The 27,937-nt window shown below is 39.0% G+C and overlaps 1 protein-coding gene across 13 annotated transcripts in view; it reads left to right on the top strand.

Annotated features, from left to right (window-relative positions):
* Positions 1-14,555: 14,555 nt before the first annotated feature.
* The window catches only part of LOC127442008 (discs large homolog 1-like protein), a 143,824-nt gene continuing 130,442 nt past the window's right edge, over positions 14,556-27,937 (top strand). For 10 of the 13 annotated variants that reach the window (XM_051699660.1, XM_051699658.1, XM_051699656.1 and 7 more), the window contains exons 1-2: positions 14,557-15,164; positions 15,523-15,654. In XM_051699660.1, the coding sequence (XP_051555620.1) occupies positions 15,146-15,164; positions 15,523-15,654 (151 nt within the window). In that variant the 5' untranslated portion in view covers positions 14,557-15,145. Of the gene's footprint in view, positions 15,165-15,522; positions 15,655-27,937 lie in introns of all 13 variants that reach the window. The other 3 variants (XM_051699647.1, XM_051699645.1, XM_051699644.1) reach the window with 1 other exon arrangement.

Here is a 27,937-nt window from a genome sequence, read left to right as displayed (position 1 = left end):
ACAGAACCATCAAGAACCACAACAGCCGGAGTGGTTCGACCAAATGGACGCTATCTATGGCAATAGACCAGCGAGCAATGGGAGGGTGCCCTGGACTCGCCGTTGTTGGAGTCCACGGTGGAGGATGGTACGTTTTGTTAACTCTATATTCTGCTTGAAAGGAAAGCTTCACTTTATTTAGTTGACCAGCTACTGGAAAGCTTGCTTCTAAAACAACCAGGCCAATTTAACTGTTACACTTGTGTAAAATCACCATGCAACAACTGCTTTATGCAGCACAATGAGCTAGTAGCTAACAGCTAGCGGTCGTGTTATTGTTTATGGTCAGTAATGTTTGTGTCACGTTTAAGATGATGTCACGGCAGTAGAGGTGGCGCAACTATGACGATCAGCCTATAATCCCACCCATGTTGAGGTGGCACTAAACTGCAGTGGAAAAGCAAGCTCAGAAAAGTAAAGCGAGCAGAGTCGAGTCGAGTCGAACCATAATGTGAAGTGGAAAAGTGCCATATTAGACAGGTGGTTTTAATGTTGTGGCTGATCGGTGTATATATTGTGATCACAAGATATAGTGGCCCCCTAAAAGGATTTGGGCACCTAGGGTTGGGGCAACAAAGTGGCAGAAAAGTTTATACTATTAGCCCTTTTTCACCAACATGGTTCGAGGGCGGGTTCCTGGGCCGGTGCAAATTCTCGAACTGTTCCATACGTTTCTACTGCTGTAAAGGCCGTTCCGTGGAAGAAAATCCATGTTCGTTATGTTTCTGTTTGAGGTAGTCACGTAAAAACTACCACCTAGTCACGTAACCCATTACAGCACCGCTCTGCTCTCATGTCAGTGGAAAAGCGCAGCTAGCTTATGATAGGCTCCAGATTGCCCTGGCCATGAAACAGCCGAGCACAGTCTCGGCACGAGAACCGTTGCCATTTAATTGGAAAAGGGCTATATGAGTGTTTACACTTCAGGGGCCTCTCTCAGAGGGGCCCACCCCACCATCTCCCCATTAGATCACATTACTGAGGACACGCACAATGGCTCTGTTTGAGAAACAGGCCTGATGTTTTCTTCTACCATATTGTGCTGCTGTTGTCAGGACTGTTAAGTGGGAATTCATGGGCCAGTCCGTATCCATGTCTCTTTAAGTGGGTAGTTGACATTGGAAACTACACTCACTGAGCATTTTACTAGGAACACGTTGGTCCTACTAAAGTGCCTGATGTGGTCTTCTGCTGTTGTAGCCCATCCGCCTCAAGGTTCGACCTATTGTGCATTCTGAGATGCTCTTCTGCTCACTACAATTATACAGAGTTTTTATCTGAGTTACCGTAGCCTTTTTGTCAGCTCGAACTAGTCTGGACATTCTCTGTTGACCTCCCTCATAAACAGTCCTTTTCCATCCGCAGAACTGCCGCTCATTGGATGTTTTTTGTTTTTGGCACCATTCTGAGTAATCTCTAGAGACTGTTATGCATGAAAATCCCAGGAGATCAGCAGTTACAGAAATACTCAAACCAGCCATTCTGGCACCAACAATCATGCCACAGTCGAAATCACTGAGATCACATTTTTTCCCAGTTCTGATGGTTGATGTAAAATTAACTGAAGCTCTTGACCCATATCTGCATGATTTTATGCATTGCACTGCTGCCACACTATTGGCTATTTAGATAGTCACATGAATAAGTAGGCGTTCAGGTTTTCCTAATAAAGTGCTCCGTGAGTATATTTTAAACAGCATTTTGCTAATTCTTTCATAATTATTATTAAGCATAAAGAAAAAAAAAAAAAAAGTATCTTTGGATTTTCTTTTTAAGAATTTTGAATAGTACTAATATTCCATGCACTCTATCAACTAAAATTAGTTCATAAAAGCTGAATGCATTCATATATATTTTAACCTAAAAGTTTGATGTTGATTAAAAAATGCACATGCTATGTATCAACTAAGTGCTTTCTCAGATTTAACATTGATTGGGATTGGTGGATGCAAAATACGCACATTTCCCCTTGTTGTAGTGTGACGTGGATTTTGATTAGATAGATATAGAAAGTAATTTATAAACTACCAGGGAAACTTGCTTAACAGGGAGCTAAAGGGATTTATGAGCCTCTTATGAGATCCTGTAAAGGGTGTGTTGGAGCATATTGTGTTTAAGTGTCAGTGCGCATGCTTAAACAAATATGTGTGCAGTGGAAACCAATCACTGACACTTTAACACACACTCACATTCATACAACTGGCCCATCCATTACAGATCCTTCTCTCAGACAGAGGAAGCTTTTGTACAGCCTGGTACATGACTACCGAGTCAAGACTGACAAGGAGGCACTGTGGCACTGCTCCCTCTCCTTTCTTTTGCCCTTCCATTCACTTTTTCTCAACAGCAACCAGACACCAGGGCTCTCTGTATGGAACTATATATGTGCCAAAATTCTGCGTGCGCAAAATTTTGAGCGTGCAAAATTATATTCTAAGCACACAAAAGTGTTCTGTGCACGCAAGATAATATTTTGAGTGTGTAAGTTGATATTTTGAGTGCAAAAAAAGAATTTTGTACGCACAAGTTGAAATTTTGAGCACACAAAAAGTTATTCTGCACACGCTTGGACTCAGTTTTGTATACACTCTGCATGCGCTCAGAACTTTAGACTGCTCGCTTGTTTTTATACCCGTATTTCAACAAGTCCCGCCTCCTACGTCAGGATTAGCTATTAGGAGCTGCTTACAAGCACTCTGTGATTGGACAGTTGAGGTAGCTACAGCAACCATGAACATCTCAGTGTAAATATTGCAAAAAAAGCCTACAGGCACAATGCTCTAAGTTCAGTACACACTTTATATACTGTATGCAGTAACCATTACAAAAGATATTTACTTTGTGGATTATAGGCATACCAGGCATACTGTAAATCTTAATTTACTGTAATGTAAGTCTTTCCAAATATAGTAGCCTGGGATCATGCAATGCTAAGCAGTTCTTTCTATTTATTTATTTACTTATTTTACTTTTTGCAGTCTCAAACAATTGATGTTCAGTATACTGTACTTTTAATTTACCCCAAACTATGACGGGAGACATAATTAGCCTCTTTTCCTTTTCTTCTCAGTAATCATTTTTGCCATAAGGGTTGTGGTAGAATGCTTAAACTTCATAAAAACAGCATACTGAAACATTTCAAGATAACCCACAGCTTTGAAATGCAAACATAAACAGCTATTCTAATTTATTATCAGGAATAGAATATGTTAATTTAGGCAAAATGTATAATATTCATGATATTTACAATACACAAGGTTAACGAAAAAATGGGACAGGATACTCTAAAGAAGGTGACAAAATAACATCTTTATTAAAGAAAATAATATTTCATGTAATAATAACAAATAGAAGAAGATTCAGTTGTTGCAGATCCATGGTAGACTGTAAACTGGTCACATTTATTTTAATAAAATGATCTTTTAGAATATTCTTTGGGATAGATAGAGGTCAAATTAAGTTCCCCCAAAACTACACTTTTACATTTTACAATGTAGTTTTACACATGGGAGAGATTACATTAACATAATTTCAGATAAAATTGGTAGATAACATGGCCAAGCTAGTAGCTATGTAAGTGTAACTTGGTAATCTAGATAATCAGATACTAGCCAAGAGAACCAAATACTAATATAGACCAAACTTAGAGAGCTAGACAGATAGTTATCTGGCTAGTAAGCCTATTGGAAGTGTACAGGCTAAAAATATATTTAATTAAGGTTAAATAAAAACAGTTAAGCTAACAAAAGAGCTGCTTTCATGTGGTCATAGTGTGTTATACATTTCCTTTCTTGAAAACAAACTATCACCTTCTCCTCTTCCTCCTGTTTTGATTAGCAGTTTGATCTGTGATCTAGCTAGCCAATCAAAATGTACCACCTCATCTCTGACTGGCTGAAATTCTGGCACATTATAATGCTGTAAACTTGTTGAGCAAGCAAGCGGTCAAAGCTATGAGTGTGCACAGAGTGGGTATGAGGAGAGAGTGAGTGAGATCTTGCACACACAAAAAACAGTGGAGTAACATACATTTCAAAAATCTGTGCAAATTCACATTCCAAGAAACTTTATTCAAGCGCAAAATTGATTTTTGTTTGCTCAAAATGAATTAATCTTTGCAAGAAGATCCATTGCTTTACAAACCTGAGTTAACACACATATGAAATACCTTTTAATACACTCAAAATATCATCTTGCGCTCACAGAACATTTTGTGTGTGCTCAAAATAAAACCTTGCATGCTCGCAGATTTTGGCACATATATAACTCCATTCTCTGTGCCTTCCATCAGAGGAAACAGCCTCCTGACAGCACTCATTCACTGGCACAAGGTCTCTTTTTCCTCATGTGGAATGTGGTTGTAGCTGCCAGGCCTGGTCAACGCCCAAAACACACTGTCACACCACCCGCACACACACATTTATCTAAAGAACGGAGACTCGCACTAGGATTTACTCTGCCTTTCTGGTTAGATTTGTGTGTTGTGTCTAGTCTGCTATATATGCATTGAGCTCAGTGGAAAGTCTAAGGCATAGAACAGACTTGCCACAGGAATGTGGCACCCTTTTTTATACCCTAACCAAGCATTTAAATTAATACTTTTTATCTTTACGTTGTATTGTGAAAGTAGAGAAAATTCAGAACGACTTGCCCTGAAAGACAAAATTAGTGTATTCACACCTAGGGCCTACTTGAGGGGGGAACAGTTGGGAACATTGTCCTGGGTTCTTTGACAAGAGGGTCCGACTCATAAAAACTTTGTCCTGGGGCTCAGAGAAATTCTTCTGATGGAAGATGGAACAGAAGAATTTGAGGGTGAGGGTGAGAAAAGGATAAGAGAATTTTCCAATCTTGTCTCATAGAATGAACATTACTATAACTAAATTTTTGCAAACTGAATTTTACATACCGCTTTCTACGTTTTGCTGCAGTTCCATGGTGAAATTAACACTAGAGGAGCTACAACAACTGTGCGTTTTATTCAATTTCTCACAAATCATGGGTACTATTGCTGTTTATGACCTTATAAACAGGGGCTGAGCTAGGGGTGGCCACCATGGACTGAAGCCTGGCCACCCCACTCACAATTACACCCCATCTGATGGAACGAACAACCCCCCCCACCCCCCCCAATCTGACAAACACCCAACCCCCCCCCCACACACACACTTTTACTCGAATGTATCGTTTAAAAAATCTATACATAATAACACTTGTATTAAAGACCCACCAACATTTATACACGTATTCCAATGTAATTAACCTCCGTGGTTTGGAGACCGAGTCTCGAGCCCAGCCAAGGATGGTCTTATTTGCTTTTTTGGACAATATCAGTTAAGTTTAGTTGTTAGTTTAGGTTAATGATCTGTTTCGTTCACCACTCATTTATGTCTTAGGACACTTGTAAGACAGCTTCACAACCGGTGGGAAGGAGAACACTGGGAAGCAAGTTTTTCCTGGCTCAGGTAGGACTTTTAATAGGCCACTTCAGTGCTTTACAACTTCACAAACTCATCAGCTTCACAGGCACATAGGCATTTAACACATCAGCTTCATAAACATAACAGGTTAAACAGCTTCAGCTTCAGGAGCACCGTGGCCTTCTTTGTGCCAGACTCTCTCACCCTCTCTGCTGGTGGTGTGGCTGCTTATATGCCGCTCTCCCCATGCTCACTGGAATTAGAGACAGGTGTTACACATAATCTAGCTCAGGTGCAAGCACCCTTACCACTTTCTCTCTCTCCGGATGGATGCTCGACCACGCCCCCGCTGCCACATATCTCCAACACCCGACTCAGGCCGGGGAGACATCCGGCCTGTCTACCACTCCCACCATTTCTGGAAAGGAAGTCGGCGACAGCCATCTGCGCTCCCGGTCTGTAGACCACCTTGAACTTAAATGGTTGAAGAGCTAGATACCAACGGGTGATCCGCGCGTTGGTATCCTTCATGCGGTGGAGCCATTGGAGTGGGGCGTGATCCGAGCAGAGGTTGAAGGCCCGCCCCAACAGGTAGTACCGGAGAGTGAGGACCGCCCACTTGATGGTGAGACAATCCTTCTCTATGGTGCTGTACTTAGTCTCCCTCAGTGAGAGCTTACGGCTAATGTACAGCCCCGGGCGCTCCTCCCCCTCCACCACCTACGAGAGTACAGCCCCCAGCCCTCTGTCTGAAGCGTCCGTCTGCAAGACAAAAGGGAGAGAGATATCGGGTGAATGTAAAAGCGGCCTCCCGCAAAGTGCGGCTTTAACTTGTTTAAATGCCTGTTGACACTGCTCAGTCCACTGGACTGGGTCTGGAGCTCCCTTTTTAGTGAGATCAGTCAGCGGGCTGGTGACATCCGAATAATTAGGCACGAATCTCCTATAATAGCCAGCCAGCCCCAGGAACTGTCTCACCCCCTTTTTGGTCTTGGGCCTCGGGCAGGTCGTAATCATTGCAGCCTTGTCTATTTGGGGACGCACTTGCCCGTGGTCTTAGTGGAACCCCAGATACCGTACCTCCACCCGCCCAATCGCGCACTTCTTGGGGTTTGCTGTGAGTCCCACTCGTCTCAGCGATCTCAGAACCGCCCTCAGATGCTGCATGTGCTCAGATGCTGCATGTGCTGTAAATGATGATGTCATCTAAGTAGGCAGCGGCGTAAGCCGAATGCGGTCTGAGGATTCGGTCCATGAGATGCTGAAAGTAAGCCGGGGCTCCAAACAAACCGAACGGAAGCGTCACAGATCGGTGTAATCCAAACGGCGTGGAGAAGGCTGTTTTTTCATGGGAAATTGGTGTCAAGGGGATCTGCCGATAACCCTTTGTCAAATCCAATGTCGAATAAAATCGAGCAGTGCCCAACCGATCGAGCAACTCATCATTGGGTATGCGTCAAATGTAGACACCGCGTTGACTTTTCTATAATCCACACAGAACCATACAGACCCATCGCTCTTAGGAACTAGAACAACCGGGCTGGACCAATCGCTATGGGATTCCTCTATTACCCCTATATCGAGCATTGAATCCAATTCTTCCCGGATAATTTTCTTTTTGCGCTCGGGCAATCGGTAGAGATGGCTACGTACCACCACCTCCGGCTAGGTCTCGATGTGGTGCTGTATGAAGTTCGAAAACACGTCTGCAAACTCCTTTTGCAACTTGGCAACCTCTGCGAGTTGATATGGTGAGAGGTGGTCTCCGCAAGTGACCGGGGTGAAATGATTGTGTTTTGTATTCACCTCTGGCCCGAGCTCCGCCCTCTCCGGAACTACCATAGCCAACGTCACAGGGACCGCCTCCCTCCACAATTTCAGGAGGTTGAGGTGATATATTTGACGTGCGCCCCCTCTATCAGTTCGCTTTACCTCATAATCGAGATCCCCCACTCGTCGTGTGACCTCAAAGGGTCCTTGCCACTTGGTGAGAAATTTGGAGCTCGATGTAGGAAGTAATACGAGTACCTTATCAAGAACATACTGAATTTCATTCTTACTGTTTGAAGGTCCCTCCTCCCAAGCTTCGCGCATAACATCAAGCATGCCACGCGGGCGCCACCCATTTAGCAGCTCGAACGGGGAAAATCCCGTGGAGGCTTGCGGGACCTCCCGTACTGCAAATAACAGGGGATCGAGCCATTTGTCCCAATTTCTAGCATCCTCGTGCACAAACTTACATATCATATTTTTAAGGGTTTTATTAAATCGCTCCACCAGGCCATCTGTTTGTGGATGGTAAACGCTGGTGCAGATTGATTTAATGCCCAATAATTCGTAAAGCTCGCATAGTGTTTGTGACATAAAGGTTGTGCCCTGATCGGTGAGGATTTCTTTTGGAATCCCCACCCAGGAGATTATTTTGAAGAGTGCCTCCACAACACTGCATGCTGAGATGTTGCACAGAGGCACTGCTTCTCTCTCTCCGGACAGACGCTCGACCACGCCCCCGCTGCCACAACACTATTGGTTAGATTTAGGCTAAAGTTTTAGGTTACGGAGGTATGTTTTACTCATTAAAACATCCATCTAATATTCACCTTAAAAACCTCTTCTGATAACAACATATTTTCACTCGCTTTTGACGCCCCCACTGGACATTTCACTGGAAAACTGTAGTCAAACGTAATAAAGCACGTAGTTTGGTTTTCAGAAAATGTGCCATCGTCACAGAAATTTTATGAAATCAGGCTGGAATTTAAATTTTGGTGTAAATGATTCCTTTAAGTGATTGTCGCATTCACAACCGCTGCAAACTGGGTGGGAGCAATTCCTTCTTGTGTTCCTTGGATGCTCAGAGAGTGCTCAGGCCATTTTAGAGTCTTTGCAGCTTTATTACATCTACATAACCAGGAATCCTGGGAATGTAACATACAGTGTCTGAGGTCATGGGTTTGATTTTCAGGGAACTCATGTAATGATAAAATGCATACCTTGAATGCTCTGTAAGGTGCTTTGGATAAATATGTCTGCCAAATGCATAAAAGATTTAACATACAGACTTTGTAGACCACTGAAGGTCTAATAAAGATCTGATGATGACATGACCCATCTAAGAGATTTTATTATTCATATTTTGGGAAAATGTTCCCCACAATGTAAGTGATTTTAGGTTTTACTATCCTGAAAATCCTGAAATGTGTGTGATGGTCAGGTTTTACCTATTGAAGGGACCGGATGTAATGCTAAGAATATATTGAACTGCTCCAAGTATTAAATAACAAGACTGAATAGAAATCAATTTTCCTAATCCTTACTGTCACAGTGGAATGACTTCTCAAGAGAGAACATGTATTATATTACAGAAGATCTAGTATTATATGAGAGAACATACAGTTTCCTCAGAAGTGTACATGTATTATAAAGGATACATGCTGTATTGATAGGCTACAGACAGTAATGAATTTTCTGGCAGTAAAAATAGCCAGTGTGAGTCTAGAGTAAAGAGAAAAAAAAAAAAACCCAGAAGCTGATAGACAGCACTGACCCATAAACGTGATGGACAATGAAACTGACACGAGAGAGTGAGTGAACACACTGTGCCAGAAATGGATCTAATCTCGTACAATAGCTTTTTAACGTTGTCACTCTGTGTAATAGACCCAGTTTACTTTTCTAGAGCAAAATGTCTGCCAAGAACTGACAAATGCTGTTTTTCTCTTCTCAAATGTGTCCTCAATGGAGTAGACACTTGTGGTTAGATATGTATAGAGCTCTATGCATATTTAATCTACAATTGCACAATCTGTTTTATGGCATTGGTTTATCTTCATTTTCACACGTATATCCGCCCTATTGTTGTGTTCTCTGTTATTCTGGGATTAATCCCTGAGGTCAAAGAAGCTAATTCAAACCATTATCTGACTCGCTGCTGGGATTTGTGCTGGATTTGTTCAAATCAAGAGCGGAGTGTGCTCAGATTACACTGCAATAAAGACAGGCTTGCCATTCACAATAATTAATTGTTTCCCAGACAAACATTTAGGACAATTTAAAATGACTGTCTCATCATTTCCAACCTTCTAAAAACACCAACTAACATATGGCCACATGAAACAATCAGTGATATGGCCTGCTTTTTCTGTTCATTCAAAGAACTCCATTTATGTAGCACTTATGTTATGTTACAGAAGTAGCATCATGGTTGAGTGAAAAACTCCATGATATTGGATTAACTGTGAGACTAATTAATACAAGTAGATTAAGTTAGAAAAAGTAGAAGTTCTTATAAATACACAGCTTAGAATATGTTCCAATTAAGGATCTTTCCATAAACCGCTGTAAATCAGTACATTTAGTGGTTACAAATGTCCATCAATAAGCAGAATTTACTAAAAGAAAAAAAAAAAATGTTTAAACATTTTTCTATAACTTTGCAGTGTATGACATTTTACGGATCTTTTCCAATATACAACGAAAACTCTGAGTAAAACGTGACATCCATATTTGAGAAAGCCTGAGTCCATTTATCAGTATTACATAATGCCAGATGACAGATATTGACATTGATACTAGCATTATTGTGAGATCCCATATGAAAACAGTGAAAGGATTTAGGTCTCTTTTGTCACGCACACCTGAAATAATTTGTTAGAAAGCCTAATGATGATTTGTCATTATTAATATAAAGGAGCATGGATTGTTGACATTAATGTATTACAATCTAGGAAAGCAATAGTGAATAAGAAAATATACCTACATTTTTATGCAGGTTCATGGCTGCTTAGATAATGGATATTGTTTTGTATTCAAGCCTAATATTATTCATGTTTCTCTTTAAGTGTCATACTCAATTTTCAATCACTTGTCAAAGTGATTTAAATCAAGCCTGTTCATGTTTTCCCCAAGTAATTCTTTTGTCATTGCTAATGCTTTTTCTGTCCTTTTCTGTTCTCTCTGGACTTAAAATTTTCTGTTATCTGTTAAGCTGAAAATATTGAGGACTATTGACTTTTCAGACAGTCCCTTACTCGCTGTATGCAAAATTTCCAATTTATCTCAACGTTAAATTAGCATTCTGGAACAATTTAACTGCAACGCCATCTGAACAGCTTAAATACGGGACAAATCCCGTCCCATACTGATTCGATACAGGACGCATCGTTTCATATTTAAAAACGGGACGATCCCGTATTGTACGAGACGGGTGGCAACCCTAGGTGTGGGTGAGAAACAGATCAATATTTAAATAATTTTTTACAATAAATTTCCCCTTTCACTTCCACGTTCTAAAAAAGAATTGAAATATTAATCTGTTTCTCACCCACACCTTCTAAAAATCTTCGTTTGTTTCTGTTCAGCAGAAGAAAGTCACACATCTGGGATGGCATGAGGGTTAGTAAATGATAAGAATTTTTATTTTTGGGTAAACTACCCCTTTAACACAACAAACACATATTTCATTTTATGTAGGTATGTTTGACACACATGTACATAGCAGTCTTCTTTGGACTCTCGTCATGCACACTCAACATTTTGATCATGGTCAAAGATGAGCCCTATTTGAAGATGCATTTTTTTCTTGGTTTTCAAGCACACAGTTCAGACACATTGCCGAATGGTGACACATGACACAATAGTCCATCCACTTCAATCATTGTGCTTTGTTTGTGCACACACTGATGCACCTTGTGTGTTACTGTCTCCCTGTTCTCTTGGGCCTGCTGGGATGTAGATAAGACTTACTGTCTTGTGTATTAATACTACTGTGGGAGATTACATTAACAGACTTATTTTATGATGTAAGGTTGGATTTGCAGGGTGCCATCTGGCCATTCACAAACTATATAAGCCCCTTCCCCTATCATCTAATCATAGACATGACCAAGGGGCTTGAATAGATTACAAGGAAATCTCTCCTCACACACTGATATGAAGTCAGACCACCTATCCACATGCAAACAGATAACAGTACAATTCTTACAGGCAGTATTGTTAGCCTTTGCAAAGTATACAACAGACAAGTCTCACATTGAAGAGGGACTACCTCTGATGCACTGAGATGTAGAACAAATGGAAGATAGGGTTTTAATCATGTTTAATCAGGTCCTGGCATCCTGAAAGGCTGTGGTTTGTTTAATAGACCATCATCACATTAAGGGAATAAATTCACATTAGATACCACCCTGTAGTAAGATATACCATAATACCAGAAATATTAATGATGATAACAACATTGGCAATATTGGTAAAAATAATGTCAATAAAGCCACTGCAACATGATCACATTATCATGATCAGCAACACAGCAAAAAACACCTAAACAAAACCCCTATAGCTAGCTTTACCATTAGGACAACTAAAGTTACCTGAAATGTCACTTCTGATAACACTGTTGCTGCACCATTTGAATTTTATTTCCCTTGTTGTTGACAAACTTTCATGTCACTATGCTCACCAACACTGCTGCCAAAATCCTGATTTATGCCAAGATTATTTGTGAGCAATTTGTCCAGAGATGACTGCAAAAAACAGCTGCTATAATCACTGTGCCGTATGAGAGAGCCAGACGGGATCGACATGTGCTGGGAAGACCCAATGTCATATTGCTTACAGATACACATTCTGTCGCAGAGAATGTGTCCAGTTACAAATATTAAGACATGTTGATTACATCCACAGTTCATTTTCACCCGAAAATGAAAATTCAGTCCACATTTACTCACACTCATTATGTTCAAAGCAGTATGACTGTGTGGAATACGAAGGGAGATGTTTGGCAGTATGTTAGCCTCAGTCACCATTCACTTTCATTTAATCTCTTTTGTTTTCTTCCAAACAATGACAGCAAATGAAGATTCTACCTTACATCTCTTTTTGTGTTCCACGGAAAAAGGAAAGAAACAACATAAGGGTGAGTAAATGTGGACCGAAGGTACTAATTTTCAGGTGAGCTTCACTGTAAAAATTTGTTTTTAATGTAACCAAAAATGTGGCAACTACAGTATATTAACTGGTCTTATTCAAGTTAAAAATATTATTTAACATGACTGAAATCAACCTGACTACATTAGAAAACACCAGCAAAAGTCATTTAAAGGGTTAGATCAAGTAGAAATAGCTCTTTAAAAGCAAATTCAGGTTACCACTTTATACAGTGTATCAATTAAAACAAAAAAAGACCATGTTTTAACAATGAAAGAAGGAACAACTAAAAAAGGCTTGCCTACTGAAACCATACCAACCATATGAAAGGAAATGTGTCCTTCACCAGGACTAATATACAGGGCTATGAGCAAAATTTAAAGGGATAGTTCCCCCCAAAATGAAAATTCTCTCATTTATTCAACCTCATGCCTTCCCAGATGCGTATGACTTTCTTTCTTCTGCTAAACACAAATAATCATTTTAAAAGATTATTTCAGCTTTGTAGGTCCATACAATGCAAGTAAATGGGTACCAAAATTTGAAGCTCCAAAAAGCACATAAACGCAGCATAAAAGTAATCCATAAGACTACAGTGTTTTTTATCCTTTTCTTCTGAAGCGATCCAATCGGTTTTGGGTGAGAACAGACTAAAATATAACTCCATTTTCACTATAAATCTTTATATCAGCAGTCTCCTCCATCCATCAATGACTAGGAAGTGTAATCGAGCTTGAAATCATGATCATGCCTAGAGACTGCAATGGCAAAATGCACAGTGAAAAAGGAGTTACATTTTGGTCTGTTCTCACCCAAAACCACTTTGATCGCTTCAGAAGACATTGATTAAACCACTGGAGTCTTATGGATTATTTTTATGCTGCCTTTATGTGCTTTTTGGAGCTTAAAAGTTTTGGTCACCATTCACTTGCATTGTGAGGCCCTACAGAGCTGAAATATTCTTCTAAAAATCCTATTTGTGTCCTGCAGAACAAAGTCATACACATTTGGGAAGGCACGAAGGTGAGTAACTGATGAGTGTACTTTCATTTTTCAGGTGAACTATCCCTTAAAGTAAACACTCACAAATCCAATGTTCATGAGATACAATGAAAACCTGACTGCAAGGAGGAGGTAGCCTCTCCAAGACCAGAGAGGGTCATACATAAATCATGATCATCTAAAAATAAAATCCTCTTTTACCACGACTACTTTCTAATCTGGGCCACTGCTTTGGTTGTTTGTGTCGATACATGTTAGCTGTGAAATGCATGACTGTGTCTTCTACTGGTCATGTTCTGTGCACAGATGATTCATCCAATGCTTGATTGTACTTTCTGGGATTGAAAGACACAGAGAATGGTTTTGTTTTAACCCGATTTGGGATATTTCACAGTCAACATGTAATTTTTTTTTATGCTTGCACTATTTCAAAATCACTGCTTTAAATGTTCATAATTTATACCCATGTTTTATCTGATGACAATATAACTCAAATGTAACTTAGAGTTTATGCAATTTTCTATTTTGCATATAAATTTGCACTAGTGATCTAAACACCAAAGAAATCTACATTAGTGCAGCCAGATTACCTTCAAATTTTGGCACCACTTCAATGAATACCTACCCATTAAAGACCACCATCATCATGAAAAACACAGAATACAAAATCTGTTGAAAAGCCACATGACTGCACCATCTAAAACAGGTCCACTATAGGGTTGACCATTAAACACCCGGGATTAACACAGAGAACTTTGTGCAGCCACATCTCAAGATGTGTGACTTTACATAATGCTCACTCAGTGGATCTGCCACGTGAACAGCATCTACAACTTATTGGCAGTGGATTGCAAACTCAGAACTGGTGTATTTAAAGTGTCTATTATGTACCTTTGTTGAATTTAAACAGCTTCTATCCTCATACGGACCCTTGTTTATGAAGCACTCGCCTGCTCGTGTCAGTGAGTCTCCTTTAAGAAAGTGTCAAGTCTCACCTTCTCAACCCTGATCTGAAAGGTAGCCCAGTCCCTTGATTGGGCGGTCAAGGGTAGGATCTAGAATCACGTGACATTTTTCCAACCCTGGGACGCCATTTTGGAGGAAAGTTTGGAATTTCTGACACATAGGAAGAGAAAAAAAAAAAAAAAAAAAAAAAAGGAGGAGGAGATAGCGAAAGAAGTTTGACGTTTAGGAAAACAATCCCATTTCTCCGAAGGGGAAGAAGAATGAGCCAAACTGCGGACGCTAGGATTTAAATCGCTTGTGTTCACGCGGAACCCTTGCAAGCGTGTGCCAGCGAGGTGCATATTTTCATTTTGGGGAGTTTATTGGAAGTCCTCCTGCAACTGGCGGCGACATATGTTCGGTTCCCCCCCTCCCGCAGCCGCGGAACAGATTGGCGGCGGAGGCTGGATCCCAGCGTCTGTGTGTCTTTTGAATGGAAGTGCGCGGTTGTCAGCGGAGTAACGCTCAGTATTGTGTCTCGCGACTGTTAGGTTAAAGAAGCGCAGCACTGGCTCGCGCTCGACTCAAAAACCCTACGGCTAATTTTTATATCAGCCTGAACCATCCTCATGTTTACCCGATAAACATTTGAGTTTCATGCCAACTGCGTCTAAGTTACCCCCCCACCTCCCCCGCCCCACCTTGACACTTTGGACGGACTCGTGTGGGGAAGAGGAGTGCTTTATTATCGCGTGTTATTCATTTGTAACGCGAGCTCAGCTGGGTTGGTTTTCGCGCACGAGCCCAACCGAAACATGCCAGTCAGGAAAAAAGGTGAGAGCATTTCCCCTGACTCTAAACAACTCTCATTAAAACTGATAATCCTGGATAACTTAGAAATAACTTTATATACTCTTACACTATTACCGAGAAACTTATGTGAGGCTTAAATTAACATTTCAGACGAGAAAATATTGAGATACGACTAACCTCCCTGTTTCTCTGGTTAAGTCACTGGATTTAAACTCGTTAATTTTTATACTTTTTCAAACTCACATAGTCAACCGTGTAATTTAAGACTCTTTTATGCTATATTCACTTCATACGGAGTTTGAAATGACCAGTTGTCAAATATTGAATGTTATGCTGTCTTGTATAAATATGTAATTCATGTAAACTTTGTGTGTCTCAGATGCAGAGCGGGCTTTGCTGCTGCTGGAGGAATACCGGTCAAAACTCAGTAACACTGAAGACAGACAGCTGAGAAACTCCATCCAGAGAGTCATTGACATCTTCCAGAGTAACCTCTTCCAGGCTCTCATAGGTACCACAGTTTGTCATTCAGTGTTGTCCTAGTAATAATAAAAGTACTGTACCATTCTATCATCCATCTTTCCATCCTTCCATCCATCCATCCTTCCATCTTTCCATCCACCCATCCATCTTTCCATCCATCCATCTTTTCATTCATTCATCCATCCATCTATCTTTCCATCCATCCATCCATCCATCCATCCATCCATCTATCCTTCCATTCATTCATCCATCCATCCATCCATCCATCTATCTTTTCATCCATTCATCCATCCATCTTTCCATCCATCTATCTTTCCATCCATCCATCCATCCATCTATCTTTCCATTCATCCATCCATCCATCTATCTTTCCATCCATCCATCCATCTTTCCATCCATCTATCTTTTCATCCATCCATCCATCTATCTTTCCATCCATCCATCCATCTTTCCATCCATCCGATTTTTTGTGATGTCTATAGGAAATATTTAGGTCTGGCCTTCATTCATTTAGGGCTCAAGGCTACTACATTTTCCCTCCTAAAGTTTGGTGGGTGTCGCTTGTCATTGAACTGTGGTGTTGGGTTGTAAAAGCCAATCAGAGCTATGTGTTACTCAAACTATGCTGTCATTTAATGACCATTGCGACAGTTTTCAGATGGGTGAGAAATCACTTGTTTGTAGGTGACCATTTAAAGCATTTAAAAGAATATTCCGGGTTCAATACAAGTTCAGCTCAATCGGCAGCATTTGTGGTATAATGTTGATTACCACAAAAAATTATTTCAATGACGACCCCTCCTTTTCTTAAAAAAAAAAAGCAAAAATGGAGGTTAAAGTGAGGCACTTATAATGTAAGTGAATTGGTCCAATCTGTAAATGTTAAAATAACTTTCCTCACTGTAACCTCAATATTTGCTTTTTTTTTAAAGAAAATGGACGAGTCAAAATTGTTTTTTGTGGTAATCAATTTCACATTATGCCACATGCTGTCGATTGAGATTGTATTAAACCCGGAATATCTTTAACTTTGTTTCTAGACCTTTTTTAGTTTTCCTGTTCATTCACACAGTATATAAAGAGAAATTCCAGTGTTTAAATGTGAAAATTTTAACCTAGTATTTTGAAGCAATATGCATGCTTTTAAACTGTTATTCACCATTTTTATACCGTTAATTCTATAAAAAAGTTTATTTTTTGGTGATGCTCTTGCATATAAAGGGCTAATTGTGTATATCTGTATGATATGATCAAACAGTTTATTCAGAGTAACAGCAATGTAGAGTATCTTCTCTTAGGCTTGTCGTTAACAAACTCGGTAAGGAAAGCAATCATGAGGAATGTTGAATAGCCTGTTTGAGTTTCTCAGGGTTTATAGACTGGCTGTGTGCCAGTGACTCCCCGTGTTTGACCCCAAATGTGTGGAGGCTTCCTGTTATAACTCTGTCTTCTACTTCCCATCCTTTTTTTTTTTTTTTTTTTTAAAGGAAAATTCTGTGTTCAATACATGTTAAGTTCAATCGACAGTATTTGTGGCATATTGTTGATTACCATAATTATTTTGACGTCCCTCATTTTCGTAAAAATATAAAATCTGGGTTACAATGGGGCCGAACCCTAAATGTTAAAATACTCATTGTTACAAAAGTATAGCCACAAGACATAAACAATATGCATGTTAATGTGATTTTTAGTGTGATAAAATCAATTACTTACCTTTTCTTTGTAAAGTTATAGCCAATTTTACAGCCCCGTTGCTGTGATTTAGTCAACAAACCCTAAAATGACAAAAAATTATGATTTACAACTTTACAGTTCAAGTAATACATGACTTTTAACAGAAGAGTTAATTTAAGTGCTTTTATAAAATTACAAGCTTCTTATTTCTGCCTTTAAACCCTCCAAAAACTGCCCCCATTCACTTCCATTGTAAGTACCTCACTGTAACCTCCATAAAAAAAAGAGGGATGATTCAAAATTATTTTTTGTGGTAATCAACATTATGCCACAAATACTGTCGATTGAGCTGAACTTGTATTAAACCCAGAGTATACCTTTAATAGCTTAGGCCTATTTTATATAAATAATTTTTATAGCTTGATTGACTGAGAGGAAAAAAAGAGTGATTATTGAAGCATGTTTAGGTAGGTACTTGTGTTTTGTGTTTGTTTACTGACATGATCACATGCTTTATGAGAGACTGGTCAACTTCCTCTTTGTGGATGTGTTTTAGTCATGTGTCTTGCATCATTTAGAGCTCAGTTTGAAACCCCCAAACAATGTCTAAACAGCACAAAACAGTTATGCCCTGAAGAAACATAAGTGGTTATCACAAGACCACAAGCTGTAAATATTTGCTTTCATTGTCCAGGCTGGAGCGCTAGAGAGTATTGGTATGTGTGTCTCAGCAGTTTCTGTTCATTCTGTTCTGTATCCCAGAAATCTTACTCTAAGCTGCTGTGATGAATCGCTGAGCTCAACTTTTCTGGATAAGTTCATACATGATGCATGTGAAGTGCAAACTGTCCTTTATGTGTACTGACGTTCACATGCACATAAATATGCGCACAAAAATCCCTCTTCTCATGTGCGTCCCACATGCACACATGTTCTCAGGAGTGCCGCTAATGAAAAATGCAGTTGAGTGATGGTTTACAATTTGACCCTTCACCAGATATGTATTTTAAAATGTAATCCGTCTGTTGACATGATTACCACAGTCCTAATCCGAAGGCTGATGATTTATGGTGGTTTCTCTGAGAGACCAGCACTGTGGACTCTGTGCATGTCTCTCAGTGATTAGAGCCTTAAGATTCTTCCCAGGACACCAGGGAACAAGAGTGAACCAGAGCAGGCCAGGTCTCATCCTGCATGCACAATGTGGGTCACAAGATAGACCAGGTTTACCCTTGACAGAACCCATCTGCCTCATGAGTTCCTTGTTCTGAAAATGAGACCCTCAGTAGGGGGAAGTTTCAATCATATTATCTAAATAGATAATGGCAAGGGTTTCTATTCACACACACTCTCACAAAAGAACCTTCTTTTAAAAGCTCTGAGTGCTTAATGAAAAGTGGAGTGGTTGTGAATTTGATATTGCACAGGCAGGCCAGTAATTTTTTACTAAACTTTATATAGCAGTACTGCTTGGAAAAGAATATTTAATGGATAGAAACCACTTTCTTAGCCAGATAGGAAGCTTCCCCTTAAGCACATTACAGGTCAGCTAAACAAAAAGATCAAACGAGCCATAACAATTTCTTTTAATGATTTTGTCATTTGGCTGATTGTGGTTCTGTAAATTATCTGGGCCCGTATTCACAAAGATTTTTATCTTACCACTAAAAGTTTTCTGAAGAGTTTCTAGCTAAGATTTTCTGCTTAAAACCTATACACAAAACTGTCAAGAGCTATTTTTTTTTTTATTTTTTTTATTTTTTATTCTAATCTTGCATAGCACAGATGAGAGAAAGCCATTCGAGTCTCTCTCCTTAACATGCACTTCTTTAAAGATGCTGTTTACAGAAATTCAGGATTTCCTTAGAGACAGAACCGGTTTTTAGCATGTGTTCAACAAATCAATGTAAATACCTGTAGTACAAATTATGCAACTAAACAATATAAATGAAACAAAAGATAATATATGCAATACAGTATTATATTTATTGATTAAATTAATTGATTTGTTCAATATTACAAAGCTAAAATTTGACAAAAATGATGAAAAACTATTAAAACTAACCCCATTTAAAGAGCACCTGTTATTGTTTTTCAAATATTACCTTTCATGCAGTGTGTTATATAGCTGTTTGTGAATGTAAAAAAAAGTCTGCAAAGTTTGAAAAATCAAAGTGCACGACAAATGGAGTTATTGACTCCCAAATGAAAGAACCGATTCTGAACACCTGAAACGAGTCGTTAGTAATTCCAGACTTATTTCCTGTACTAACCTACGTAATTTGGTAACAAAAAACTCGCCTCTGGTCTTCATTGGCTGCTCGCGAACAGCTTTGATCCACCCTCAAACACTACACTAAGCGGTAGACCAATCACAACAGACTGGGACATCTGACCAATCAGAACAGAGTAGGCTGTCTGAAAGGAGGAGTTTAGAATCAATACTTTAGAACGGAGTCGCTTTTAACACTGGGGAAAAAAAGGTAATGCTGCAATTTAAATTGAGCAAACTAAAGTGTTTTTTGACCTTGGATGCATGTAAATCGATTGTATGAGACTTTTAAAACTAAATTAGGCATGTTTAAAAACCATAATAGGTGCTCTTTAATGTATAATTAGTAAAATTAATATTTTCATATTGTACCTAATTAGAAGGTCCACTGTATAATTCATAGCATTAGCTGGGAGAGAATTTCTTTCATTTGTAAGCAAAAGGGACATTATAACTGAAATATACTGGGAATCTGTATCGATGCCCAACCCTAATGTAGACACAGTCTAAGGGTTTAAAATCACTGCACACACATAATGACTGTTAAAACAAATGTTGTCAATTAAAACAAAACTGATTGTATATTTTTGCCATGTACATCTTGTATTATACATTTGTTCAAAACCCTGCATGTTACAAATTAAACGTGACGACATCTAAACACTCCAAGGGTCTATTTATATTATGCACATAGGACATTAAAGTCATTTTATAATGCACTCACATAATGTCTGTTAAAACAATTGTCAGCTAGAACAAAACTGATTTTGTCTTATCGTATATGTACTTGTTATACATTTGCTTTAAACCCTGCATGTTATGAATTAAAATGTGATGACATATAAATGATCCAAGAGCCTGTATAATGCAAGCATAAAAACACATCTCAACCAACAAAACCCATCTTCAGTCTGACACATTATTTGATACTTTACTGCTAACGACAGCACAGCTGTTATCGACTGTTAACGATAGCACAGCAATAACGATTACATACATTTGTGGAGAATCCACCACGTTTTTGTTATATAAAGGCACACAGCGCACTGAAAGTCACAGCAGTAGTTTTAATATTATTGTCGGTGTGCAAATCCAGGTGTGATTTGGCTTCATAGGAATCCATTGTTTCGATTAATATTCACGTTTGATGTGCAAAGGCTTAATGCGGAGTTGACCTTGTTGCTATGGATGATGTCATGTTCTATGAACACGCTCTCTTAAATCACCCAAAAGTGATTGGTAAATAGGGAACCACTATTTGCTGGAAGTGTATAATATTATTATTATATTTATTTATTTATAAACCAGCTTTTAAAAAGACTACAAGCATTAAAATAGCTTTGGATTATCAGGAACCATACCAAAGAAAAGACAAAGGAAGGTTGTTGCGTCTTGCTCAACTTTTATGGAAACTGATGGGAAATTTGGAGGCGGCATAACCTTTAAAGCGAAAAAGGAAGCATGGGAACAAATGTTTCCACATCAGTGTGGCATTTCCTTTGATTTCGCAAAATATCGAAGAGTGTGAGAAATGGTGGTACTCTCTTTAGTCTCAGTCAAGAGCAGAGATCGCAGACTTCAAGCGACAAATGTCTGCCATTGGTTTATTCATTCTGTGCAATTGTAATCATACACAGCAAATTAAAATTTTTCAATATCATTCAATTTAGCTTATTTATACAAAATATATATAGATTTATCCCACATTGGCTACCTGAATTTGATGATACTTCACCCCAAATAGTAGGCTTTATTCTGTTTACTACATTGCTCAAAAAATTCCATCAAATTGAATTGTATACTATTTAACAAATGAATACAACTTAAAAATATTTAGTTTGTTTTTTATTTATTTTATGAAAGATTAATCAATACAGTTTGATGGGTTTTTATGAAATTGAAATGCATAAATCTTTAAATTATTTTTTAAGTATGTCATTATAATATTCTAATATATTGACTTGATTGCGACATGGATTGTCGACAGCGGTCATGCTTCGGATAATTTATTCACTCTTAGGGATTTATGAGTCCCCAGGACGACTTTTAAATTGTCGCTGGTTTAGAAGATACTTTTAGCGTTAAAATGCATCATGAATTACTCTTAGAATAAAAATGTACAAGTCCTAAAATCTCCTAGAGGAGTGACACGCCCATAATTTTGAAGAGTTGAACCTGAATTTCTCAGTTATGAGCTACTTTTAGCCTTAAGATTTTTAGTGAATACTGGCCCTCATTCTGTCATATCTATCATCACAGTCAGTTTATTGATTGTCTACTAAAAAGTAGAAGCATTCCAAAGTCTGTAAGTGAGCCATTAGATAATGAAGACATATTAAAGGGGATAAGGTTAACCGGCAGGTGAAATTCAGCAATACTTTCCTGTGGCTACAGAGGTCTGTTAATCAGACATCAATACAGTGCTCTGTTTGTGGACTACCTTACCACAGACTTTATTCCAGAGGGAGAAGAGTGAACATGAGACTCTGTGAAACCTGGGAATCGGCAAATAGTTACGCCTCTGTTTTGACTGGCTCAGCGGGGAGGGCTCGACTCTGATGCTGTGGAATATCACAGATTTAAGGAGATTAATTCATGTACTGGTCTTCATATTTAGTTTTTTTTTATTTTTATGAATTCACTAAATGTTTTATTTAACAGTCTGCAATTGGGTTCTTATTAACGTATGTTTTTTTTTGTTTTGTCATATTTGTTTTGTTTAGCATGAGGAATTTGTAAATAATTAATGACTCATTAACAGTCTGGTGCAAAGATTATTGATCTTTATCTTATTGCTGGTGGTTCATTAGACATTCATTTGGTTTGTTTTTATCTGGTTGATAGACTACCTCGTTTAACTTTAATTGTGAAGTGATTGTAAAGACACTTAAACTTTCTGGTAGGGTTGTCAACGGGTGAAAAACTAAATTTTAATTTTTCTCTCAGCGATCATCAAAATTTGATTTATTTTCAAATTTTAAATACATTTCAGTTAGGAGAAAAAAGCTACAAGGCATTAGTGATCAAAAGTACATTTGCACAGAGTGCAGCAGAATGGAACAGAACACGGTGATCTCGAGATGTGCTTTTTTCTAATTGAACTCCTTTCCTTTCACAGCGTCTTTAAAACGCATTGCTTATGGTGCAAGACACTGATAAGAGAGAGAGACAAGACACAACAGCCAAAGACCTCTACCTAAGTCATTGTCCTTGCTTGGCACATATCTGTAATTCAAATGCACATTGTAAAAGGGTTCACGATGGGCAAGGAGGAGGAGGGAACCAGCAGAACAGTCAACATAACTTTAATGACATAAATCAATTAAACAAACATAAACACACAGACACACACACACAGCGGCCGTGTGTGTGTCTCTCTCTCTGTCGAACTGGTGCCTCTGGCTCGCCTCTATCCCCCTTCCGGCTGATTAGGACTATTCAGTGCCAGGCATGCGTCCTCACGGCCCGGCCACGCCCTCCTCCTCATCACACTCCTCCACCACCTGATTCAGGCCGGGGAAACCTCCGGCGTGGCGTATTCCCCTCCCATCCTTCTGCCGGCAGGTCTTCCCCGCCTCTCTGGAGCCCTGGGAGAGACGAGGGGAGAGCGAGGGGGAGAGACAGATACAGAGAGAAACTCGCTCATCGGTCCCCGGACACGCCTTCGCCTGGTCCTCAACCGCTCTTCTGCCTTCTGGCGGACGACAGCCGCTCCTCCCCTGGCGGACGGCAGCGGTTCCTCTGACTCCCGGTGGCCGGCAGAGACTCCTCCGACCCCTGGCAGACAGCCGCGGCTCATCCACTGGTGGACGGCAGCGGTGTGGACTCCACGACAGCGCATTCCTCCTCCTTCCCGGGTTTCGGCACAAATATAACGGGGTTCACAATGGGCAAGGAGGAGGCGGGAACTGGCAGAACAGTCAACATAACTTTAATGATGTAAATCAACTTAAACAAACATAAACACACAGACACACACACACACACACAGCGACTGCATGCTCTCTCTCTCTCTCTCTCTCTCTCTCTCTCTCTCTCTCTCTCTCTCGAACTGGCGCCTCCGGCTCGTCTCTATCCCCCTCCCTACTGATTAGGACTATTCAGCGCTGGGCATGCATCCTCACGGCCCGGTCACGCCCTCCTCCTCGTCACACATATTTTTTGCGTTCAAACGTGCATTTTTATCTTAAATTCGATAAATATTTTGAATTGTATTTTGAATTGTAATTTTAAATTGTAAACCTTGCTTTCAGTGTTCAATGTCCGAGTCCCATTGTAAAACATGCAGGCTGATTTGTGAACCTTTCATAGATAATTGTTAAACCTAGTTATGACTAATTTTCATATTCAGAATTGTTAGCTTCAGATGCAGTTTATGTTTTCTAATACATTTGAACATTGCACCTATTTAGACTGTATATCGGACACCTTTGAACTGTTTTGATATTATACAGATTTTGTAGACACGTGATGTAAGCAAGACAATTCATATAAACACCGGCTTTAATGTGTCATGGTAGTATTACAGAAACAGCCAAAGATTAAAATTGTTTGAGCTCCAGACCAGTTTTATCATGCACATTGTGTACTCGCAGAACATAGATAGGTTCACTGAACTGTCATGAATAAACAGAATGGCATTGGTTTTATACTCGAGGCAGTGAGGTGCATTCAGTATTTACCTCTTAATAACTAACTCACAAATAATGATTAAAACTCTCTGTACCCCACTCAGAGGGCAGTGCTTGATTTGTGCTCATTAATAGTTTGCCTCCAGCATAACCTCATAATAATGATAATGTAAACTTCCCCAGGTACCAGATTACAGATCGAACTGACAAAGCTGCCTCACTGGTTTGGTTATTATTACTTCATAATATGAATGTTTTATCCTGGCTGACTAAAAGCTAGAGGGCAGGCCATGTTGTTGTCTACACTGATTAAACTACATCTAACTAGAACAAAAAGATGTAACCATTTTGGAGTTTGCCTGATGTTGGAAACTTTGACCAACTGATAAAATAGTCATCTGTCCTGTTTACACTTTTATGCTTCATCGATCACAGGGTTTTTCCTGGCTCAAAATGAGGCAGAGGTGGTACCATCCTGATCATGTGCACACATACACTTGTACCATGCCTTCCACTGGCTGAAGCAAACATTTACAAGCAACATATTTTAGGTGTTCTAATAATTAGATGTTTGAAGAAAATGACAATTATCAACTTATAGCATATTTAATTAAAAAAGCTAACCTGTTCAACATTAAATTAATTAAATACAACATAACAGCTAAAGTGTTCATTTATAGTTAACAAACAGCAAACTTGATTAACTCTTAAACCGATAAGATCATCTCTGATCTCAGGTATGTGGGTGGGTATGGTGTGAAGGAACAATGTGTAGAAACCAATCGGCCACTGTTTACAGCTTGCATTGGACTGATCGCTTAGATCGACAGGTCTTGATTTACCATGCGCACAACTGTTTCTGGTTTATTGTGGCATTTACAAATGTAAGTAGTTCTTAGGTTCAGTAAAACCCTCAGATCACATAAAAAAAGCTACCTTGGTTCCAAGTGCCATAACTTGCTTTGAGATAACAATACAAAATTTTGCCCAGATACAGTTGACATGATTGTAGTCCTCATGTCAAGCATGAATAATTAACAAAATGAATAAATAAACTGCATCACTTTATCAGCAGTGTTGTAACATAAGAGCCTCCAAACATGAGATGTACATGTTTGCATTTTTGAGAAAATCAAGATTATGCGTGGTTAGTAATTTTCAAGTCACTGAAAGAAGGCCATGAAACACATAATAGATTTTGTAGACTCCAGTTTTCGCTCACAAAATTAACTTGTGTGAGACACTTTTTTGTGTTAGGCCGTATTGGATCATGCTGCTCTTCTTCTGAAGTAAATTCACAGTGTGTCTTCTTCCAAAAACGATAATGAGCTCAAACGTGAAAGACTGTACCTCTCGTTGGTTTCATATGGATTACACAATCAGAGAATAATTGTTTTCGATTTATATTGGTTCATTTAAAAATAGACAATTCAAGCTTTCTATAGACATATTTCTCATGTCTGTGAGGCAAGTTTCGGTTCATTTTCGTGACGTGCTCCAGGCAGAAGTTCACGGAGACCGAGACGGCAGAAAGCGCATCCTGTATGATTTCTTTATTTTACAGAACCACAACGTTTTGCTGTACACAAATACAAGTAAACCCTTTATAGTTTCGAGTCATGTCTCACTCTTGTCTGTATGACCAAAAATGACGCAGTAGCCAATTTCTTTCTGCTGTTATCAGGGGAAAAGTCAGGTGATCACGCCGGGTCTCCGGTGACCACAGAGGATTGACTATGTTATGTTCTCAATATAAAAAACAACTCAAACAGGAGCAATTCAAATATTGAATTTTGGGGGCATTTCCGACACTGCACGATGCTATTTTGAGCCAACGCCTGATTAGCTTGCATGTTGTTAAGCTTAATGGAGGGCTATTGCCTAAGTTATACTGGCTCTATGGAGATTTTTTTATTTTGTTATCGACAAAGTGAAAATGCGTAAAACAAATTTAGCAAAATTTGCCATCTTCTGCCCGTTTCCATTCAAATGGCCTTTTATCGATAAAAATGGTGTGCGTGATGACGTCATGCCTAAAAAAACCACTTTGTCGCATAAGTTTTGGTTTATCGCAAAAGAAATCTGCCCTTAAGCCGTTTCCATACAGAAACGTGTGTTTATCGCTAATTCGCCTCCCAGATGTCCCTAATTTTTTTCCTCAAGTTTTGGTCAAATGGGGAGAGTGCTGAGACAATTCATTGAAATTAGACAGCTTACTGTCATTTTAATTTCACAAATAAAAGCAATCAGAAGACAAGGAATTGCAATCAAAAGGGAACAGTTGCCCTCCTGATAGGACTGTAATATCGGTCCTGATGTTGTGCCTATCGCAGGTTGCCACCGGTTCTGACCTGTCATGGTCCTGTTCAAGCTGGCAACCTGCACCAAGTAGTGGGGGAAACTTTCGGTCTTAGTATAAGGACCATCCATCCATGTGTGTGCACAGCTATTAAAGAAACATTGATGTGGTGTAATATCAGGGTTTACATATTCAGTATAATACATTCCTGATATTTAATAGGCTATTTTGAACAATCATCTAATCTAAAGCATCGGCATCACAATTGCATTATGTCCCGTATATTTGTCCAGCAACTTTTAATGACCAACTGAAATTGATTGTCATCTAAAATTAATTTTAGCATCATAATGCAATTTATATTTTCTGTAGAAGCTCAGCAAATGCGATCCGAGGTAAAGAGGTTTAGATTTAAACATTTTAAAATGTTCAAAAGCTTGTTTTCTGAAAGTGAACTCAGCATTGGACCAATAGATCTGATAGTTTATAGTCTTGAAAAAAAGTGCAGAACATTCTGAGAATGTCATTCAGCTGCCTTTTTGCATCTACAGAACAGGGTAAGGCTAATTTAAGTTTGTGTAAAGAAAAGGCAAGTGTATTGGTCTAAAAATAATTTTTTATTTGTTTGGTAATTTATTTTTTTAATTGAATGCTTTTTTCGTTTGGTTATTTTATTTAATACAGGGAATTTTGCTGGCATTTTTTTCAAAAGTAAGCTAAACAATAATTTTATAGAATTGGGTTGATAGTGTTCTGAAAAAGCACACTGAAGCTTTTCTCCTAGTATTGTGTTTTTAAAAAAAAAAAAAAATTCTTTGTGCACAGAAATGATATGTTTTTTTTTTATATTGTGGGCTAATTCTGTGACTCCCGTCTATTATTTTGAATGGTGTGGAAAAGAAACTTTAATAAATAAATGGACGACTACCACGATGATATTAATCGCAAACAGTGGCCATTCATTTTTTCTCCATGCACTTGTCGATGTGCATGATACGAGATATTCGTGTTGGCACTCCTGGAAGTGTCATGTTTGCAGCATCGGATCTATATGCCATAATCACGTATAATAAATTGGCTTTAAGGATGTATACCTTGTCTTCATGATTAACACAGGCTAACACTTGGGGTAAATTATTTCATGTGACACTACATTTTTGCGTTAATTTTCTTGACAAAAGTGTTTGTTGTTTATGTGCTAGAGTTAAACGGAAAAATATTATGTCGACACTTATAGATAGATAATTTCTATCAGCTTTATTTTGATGTGCTAAAACTTTTCGCAAAAAATCCTTGGATGGAAGCATAGTTTGTGTGGAGGCTGTGACAAAGAATGTCAAAGATGGGGAGGGGCAGGGGCTCGTGTGGTCTCGCAGAATTACAGCTTAAATGCAGATGTCGGGCACACGTTTAATTGAGAATTGATTCCAAG

This window comes from Myxocyprinus asiaticus, chromosome 6, assembly GCF_019703515.2.
Source record: "Myxocyprinus asiaticus isolate MX2 ecotype Aquarium Trade chromosome 6, UBuf_Myxa_2, whole genome shotgun sequence".
NCBI classification, from domain to species: Eukaryota; Metazoa; Chordata; class Actinopteri; order Cypriniformes; family Catostomidae; genus Myxocyprinus; species Myxocyprinus asiaticus.
The sequence above is the reverse complement of the archived record's forward strand: the minus strand, read 5'-3'. Positions and strand labels throughout refer to the sequence as shown.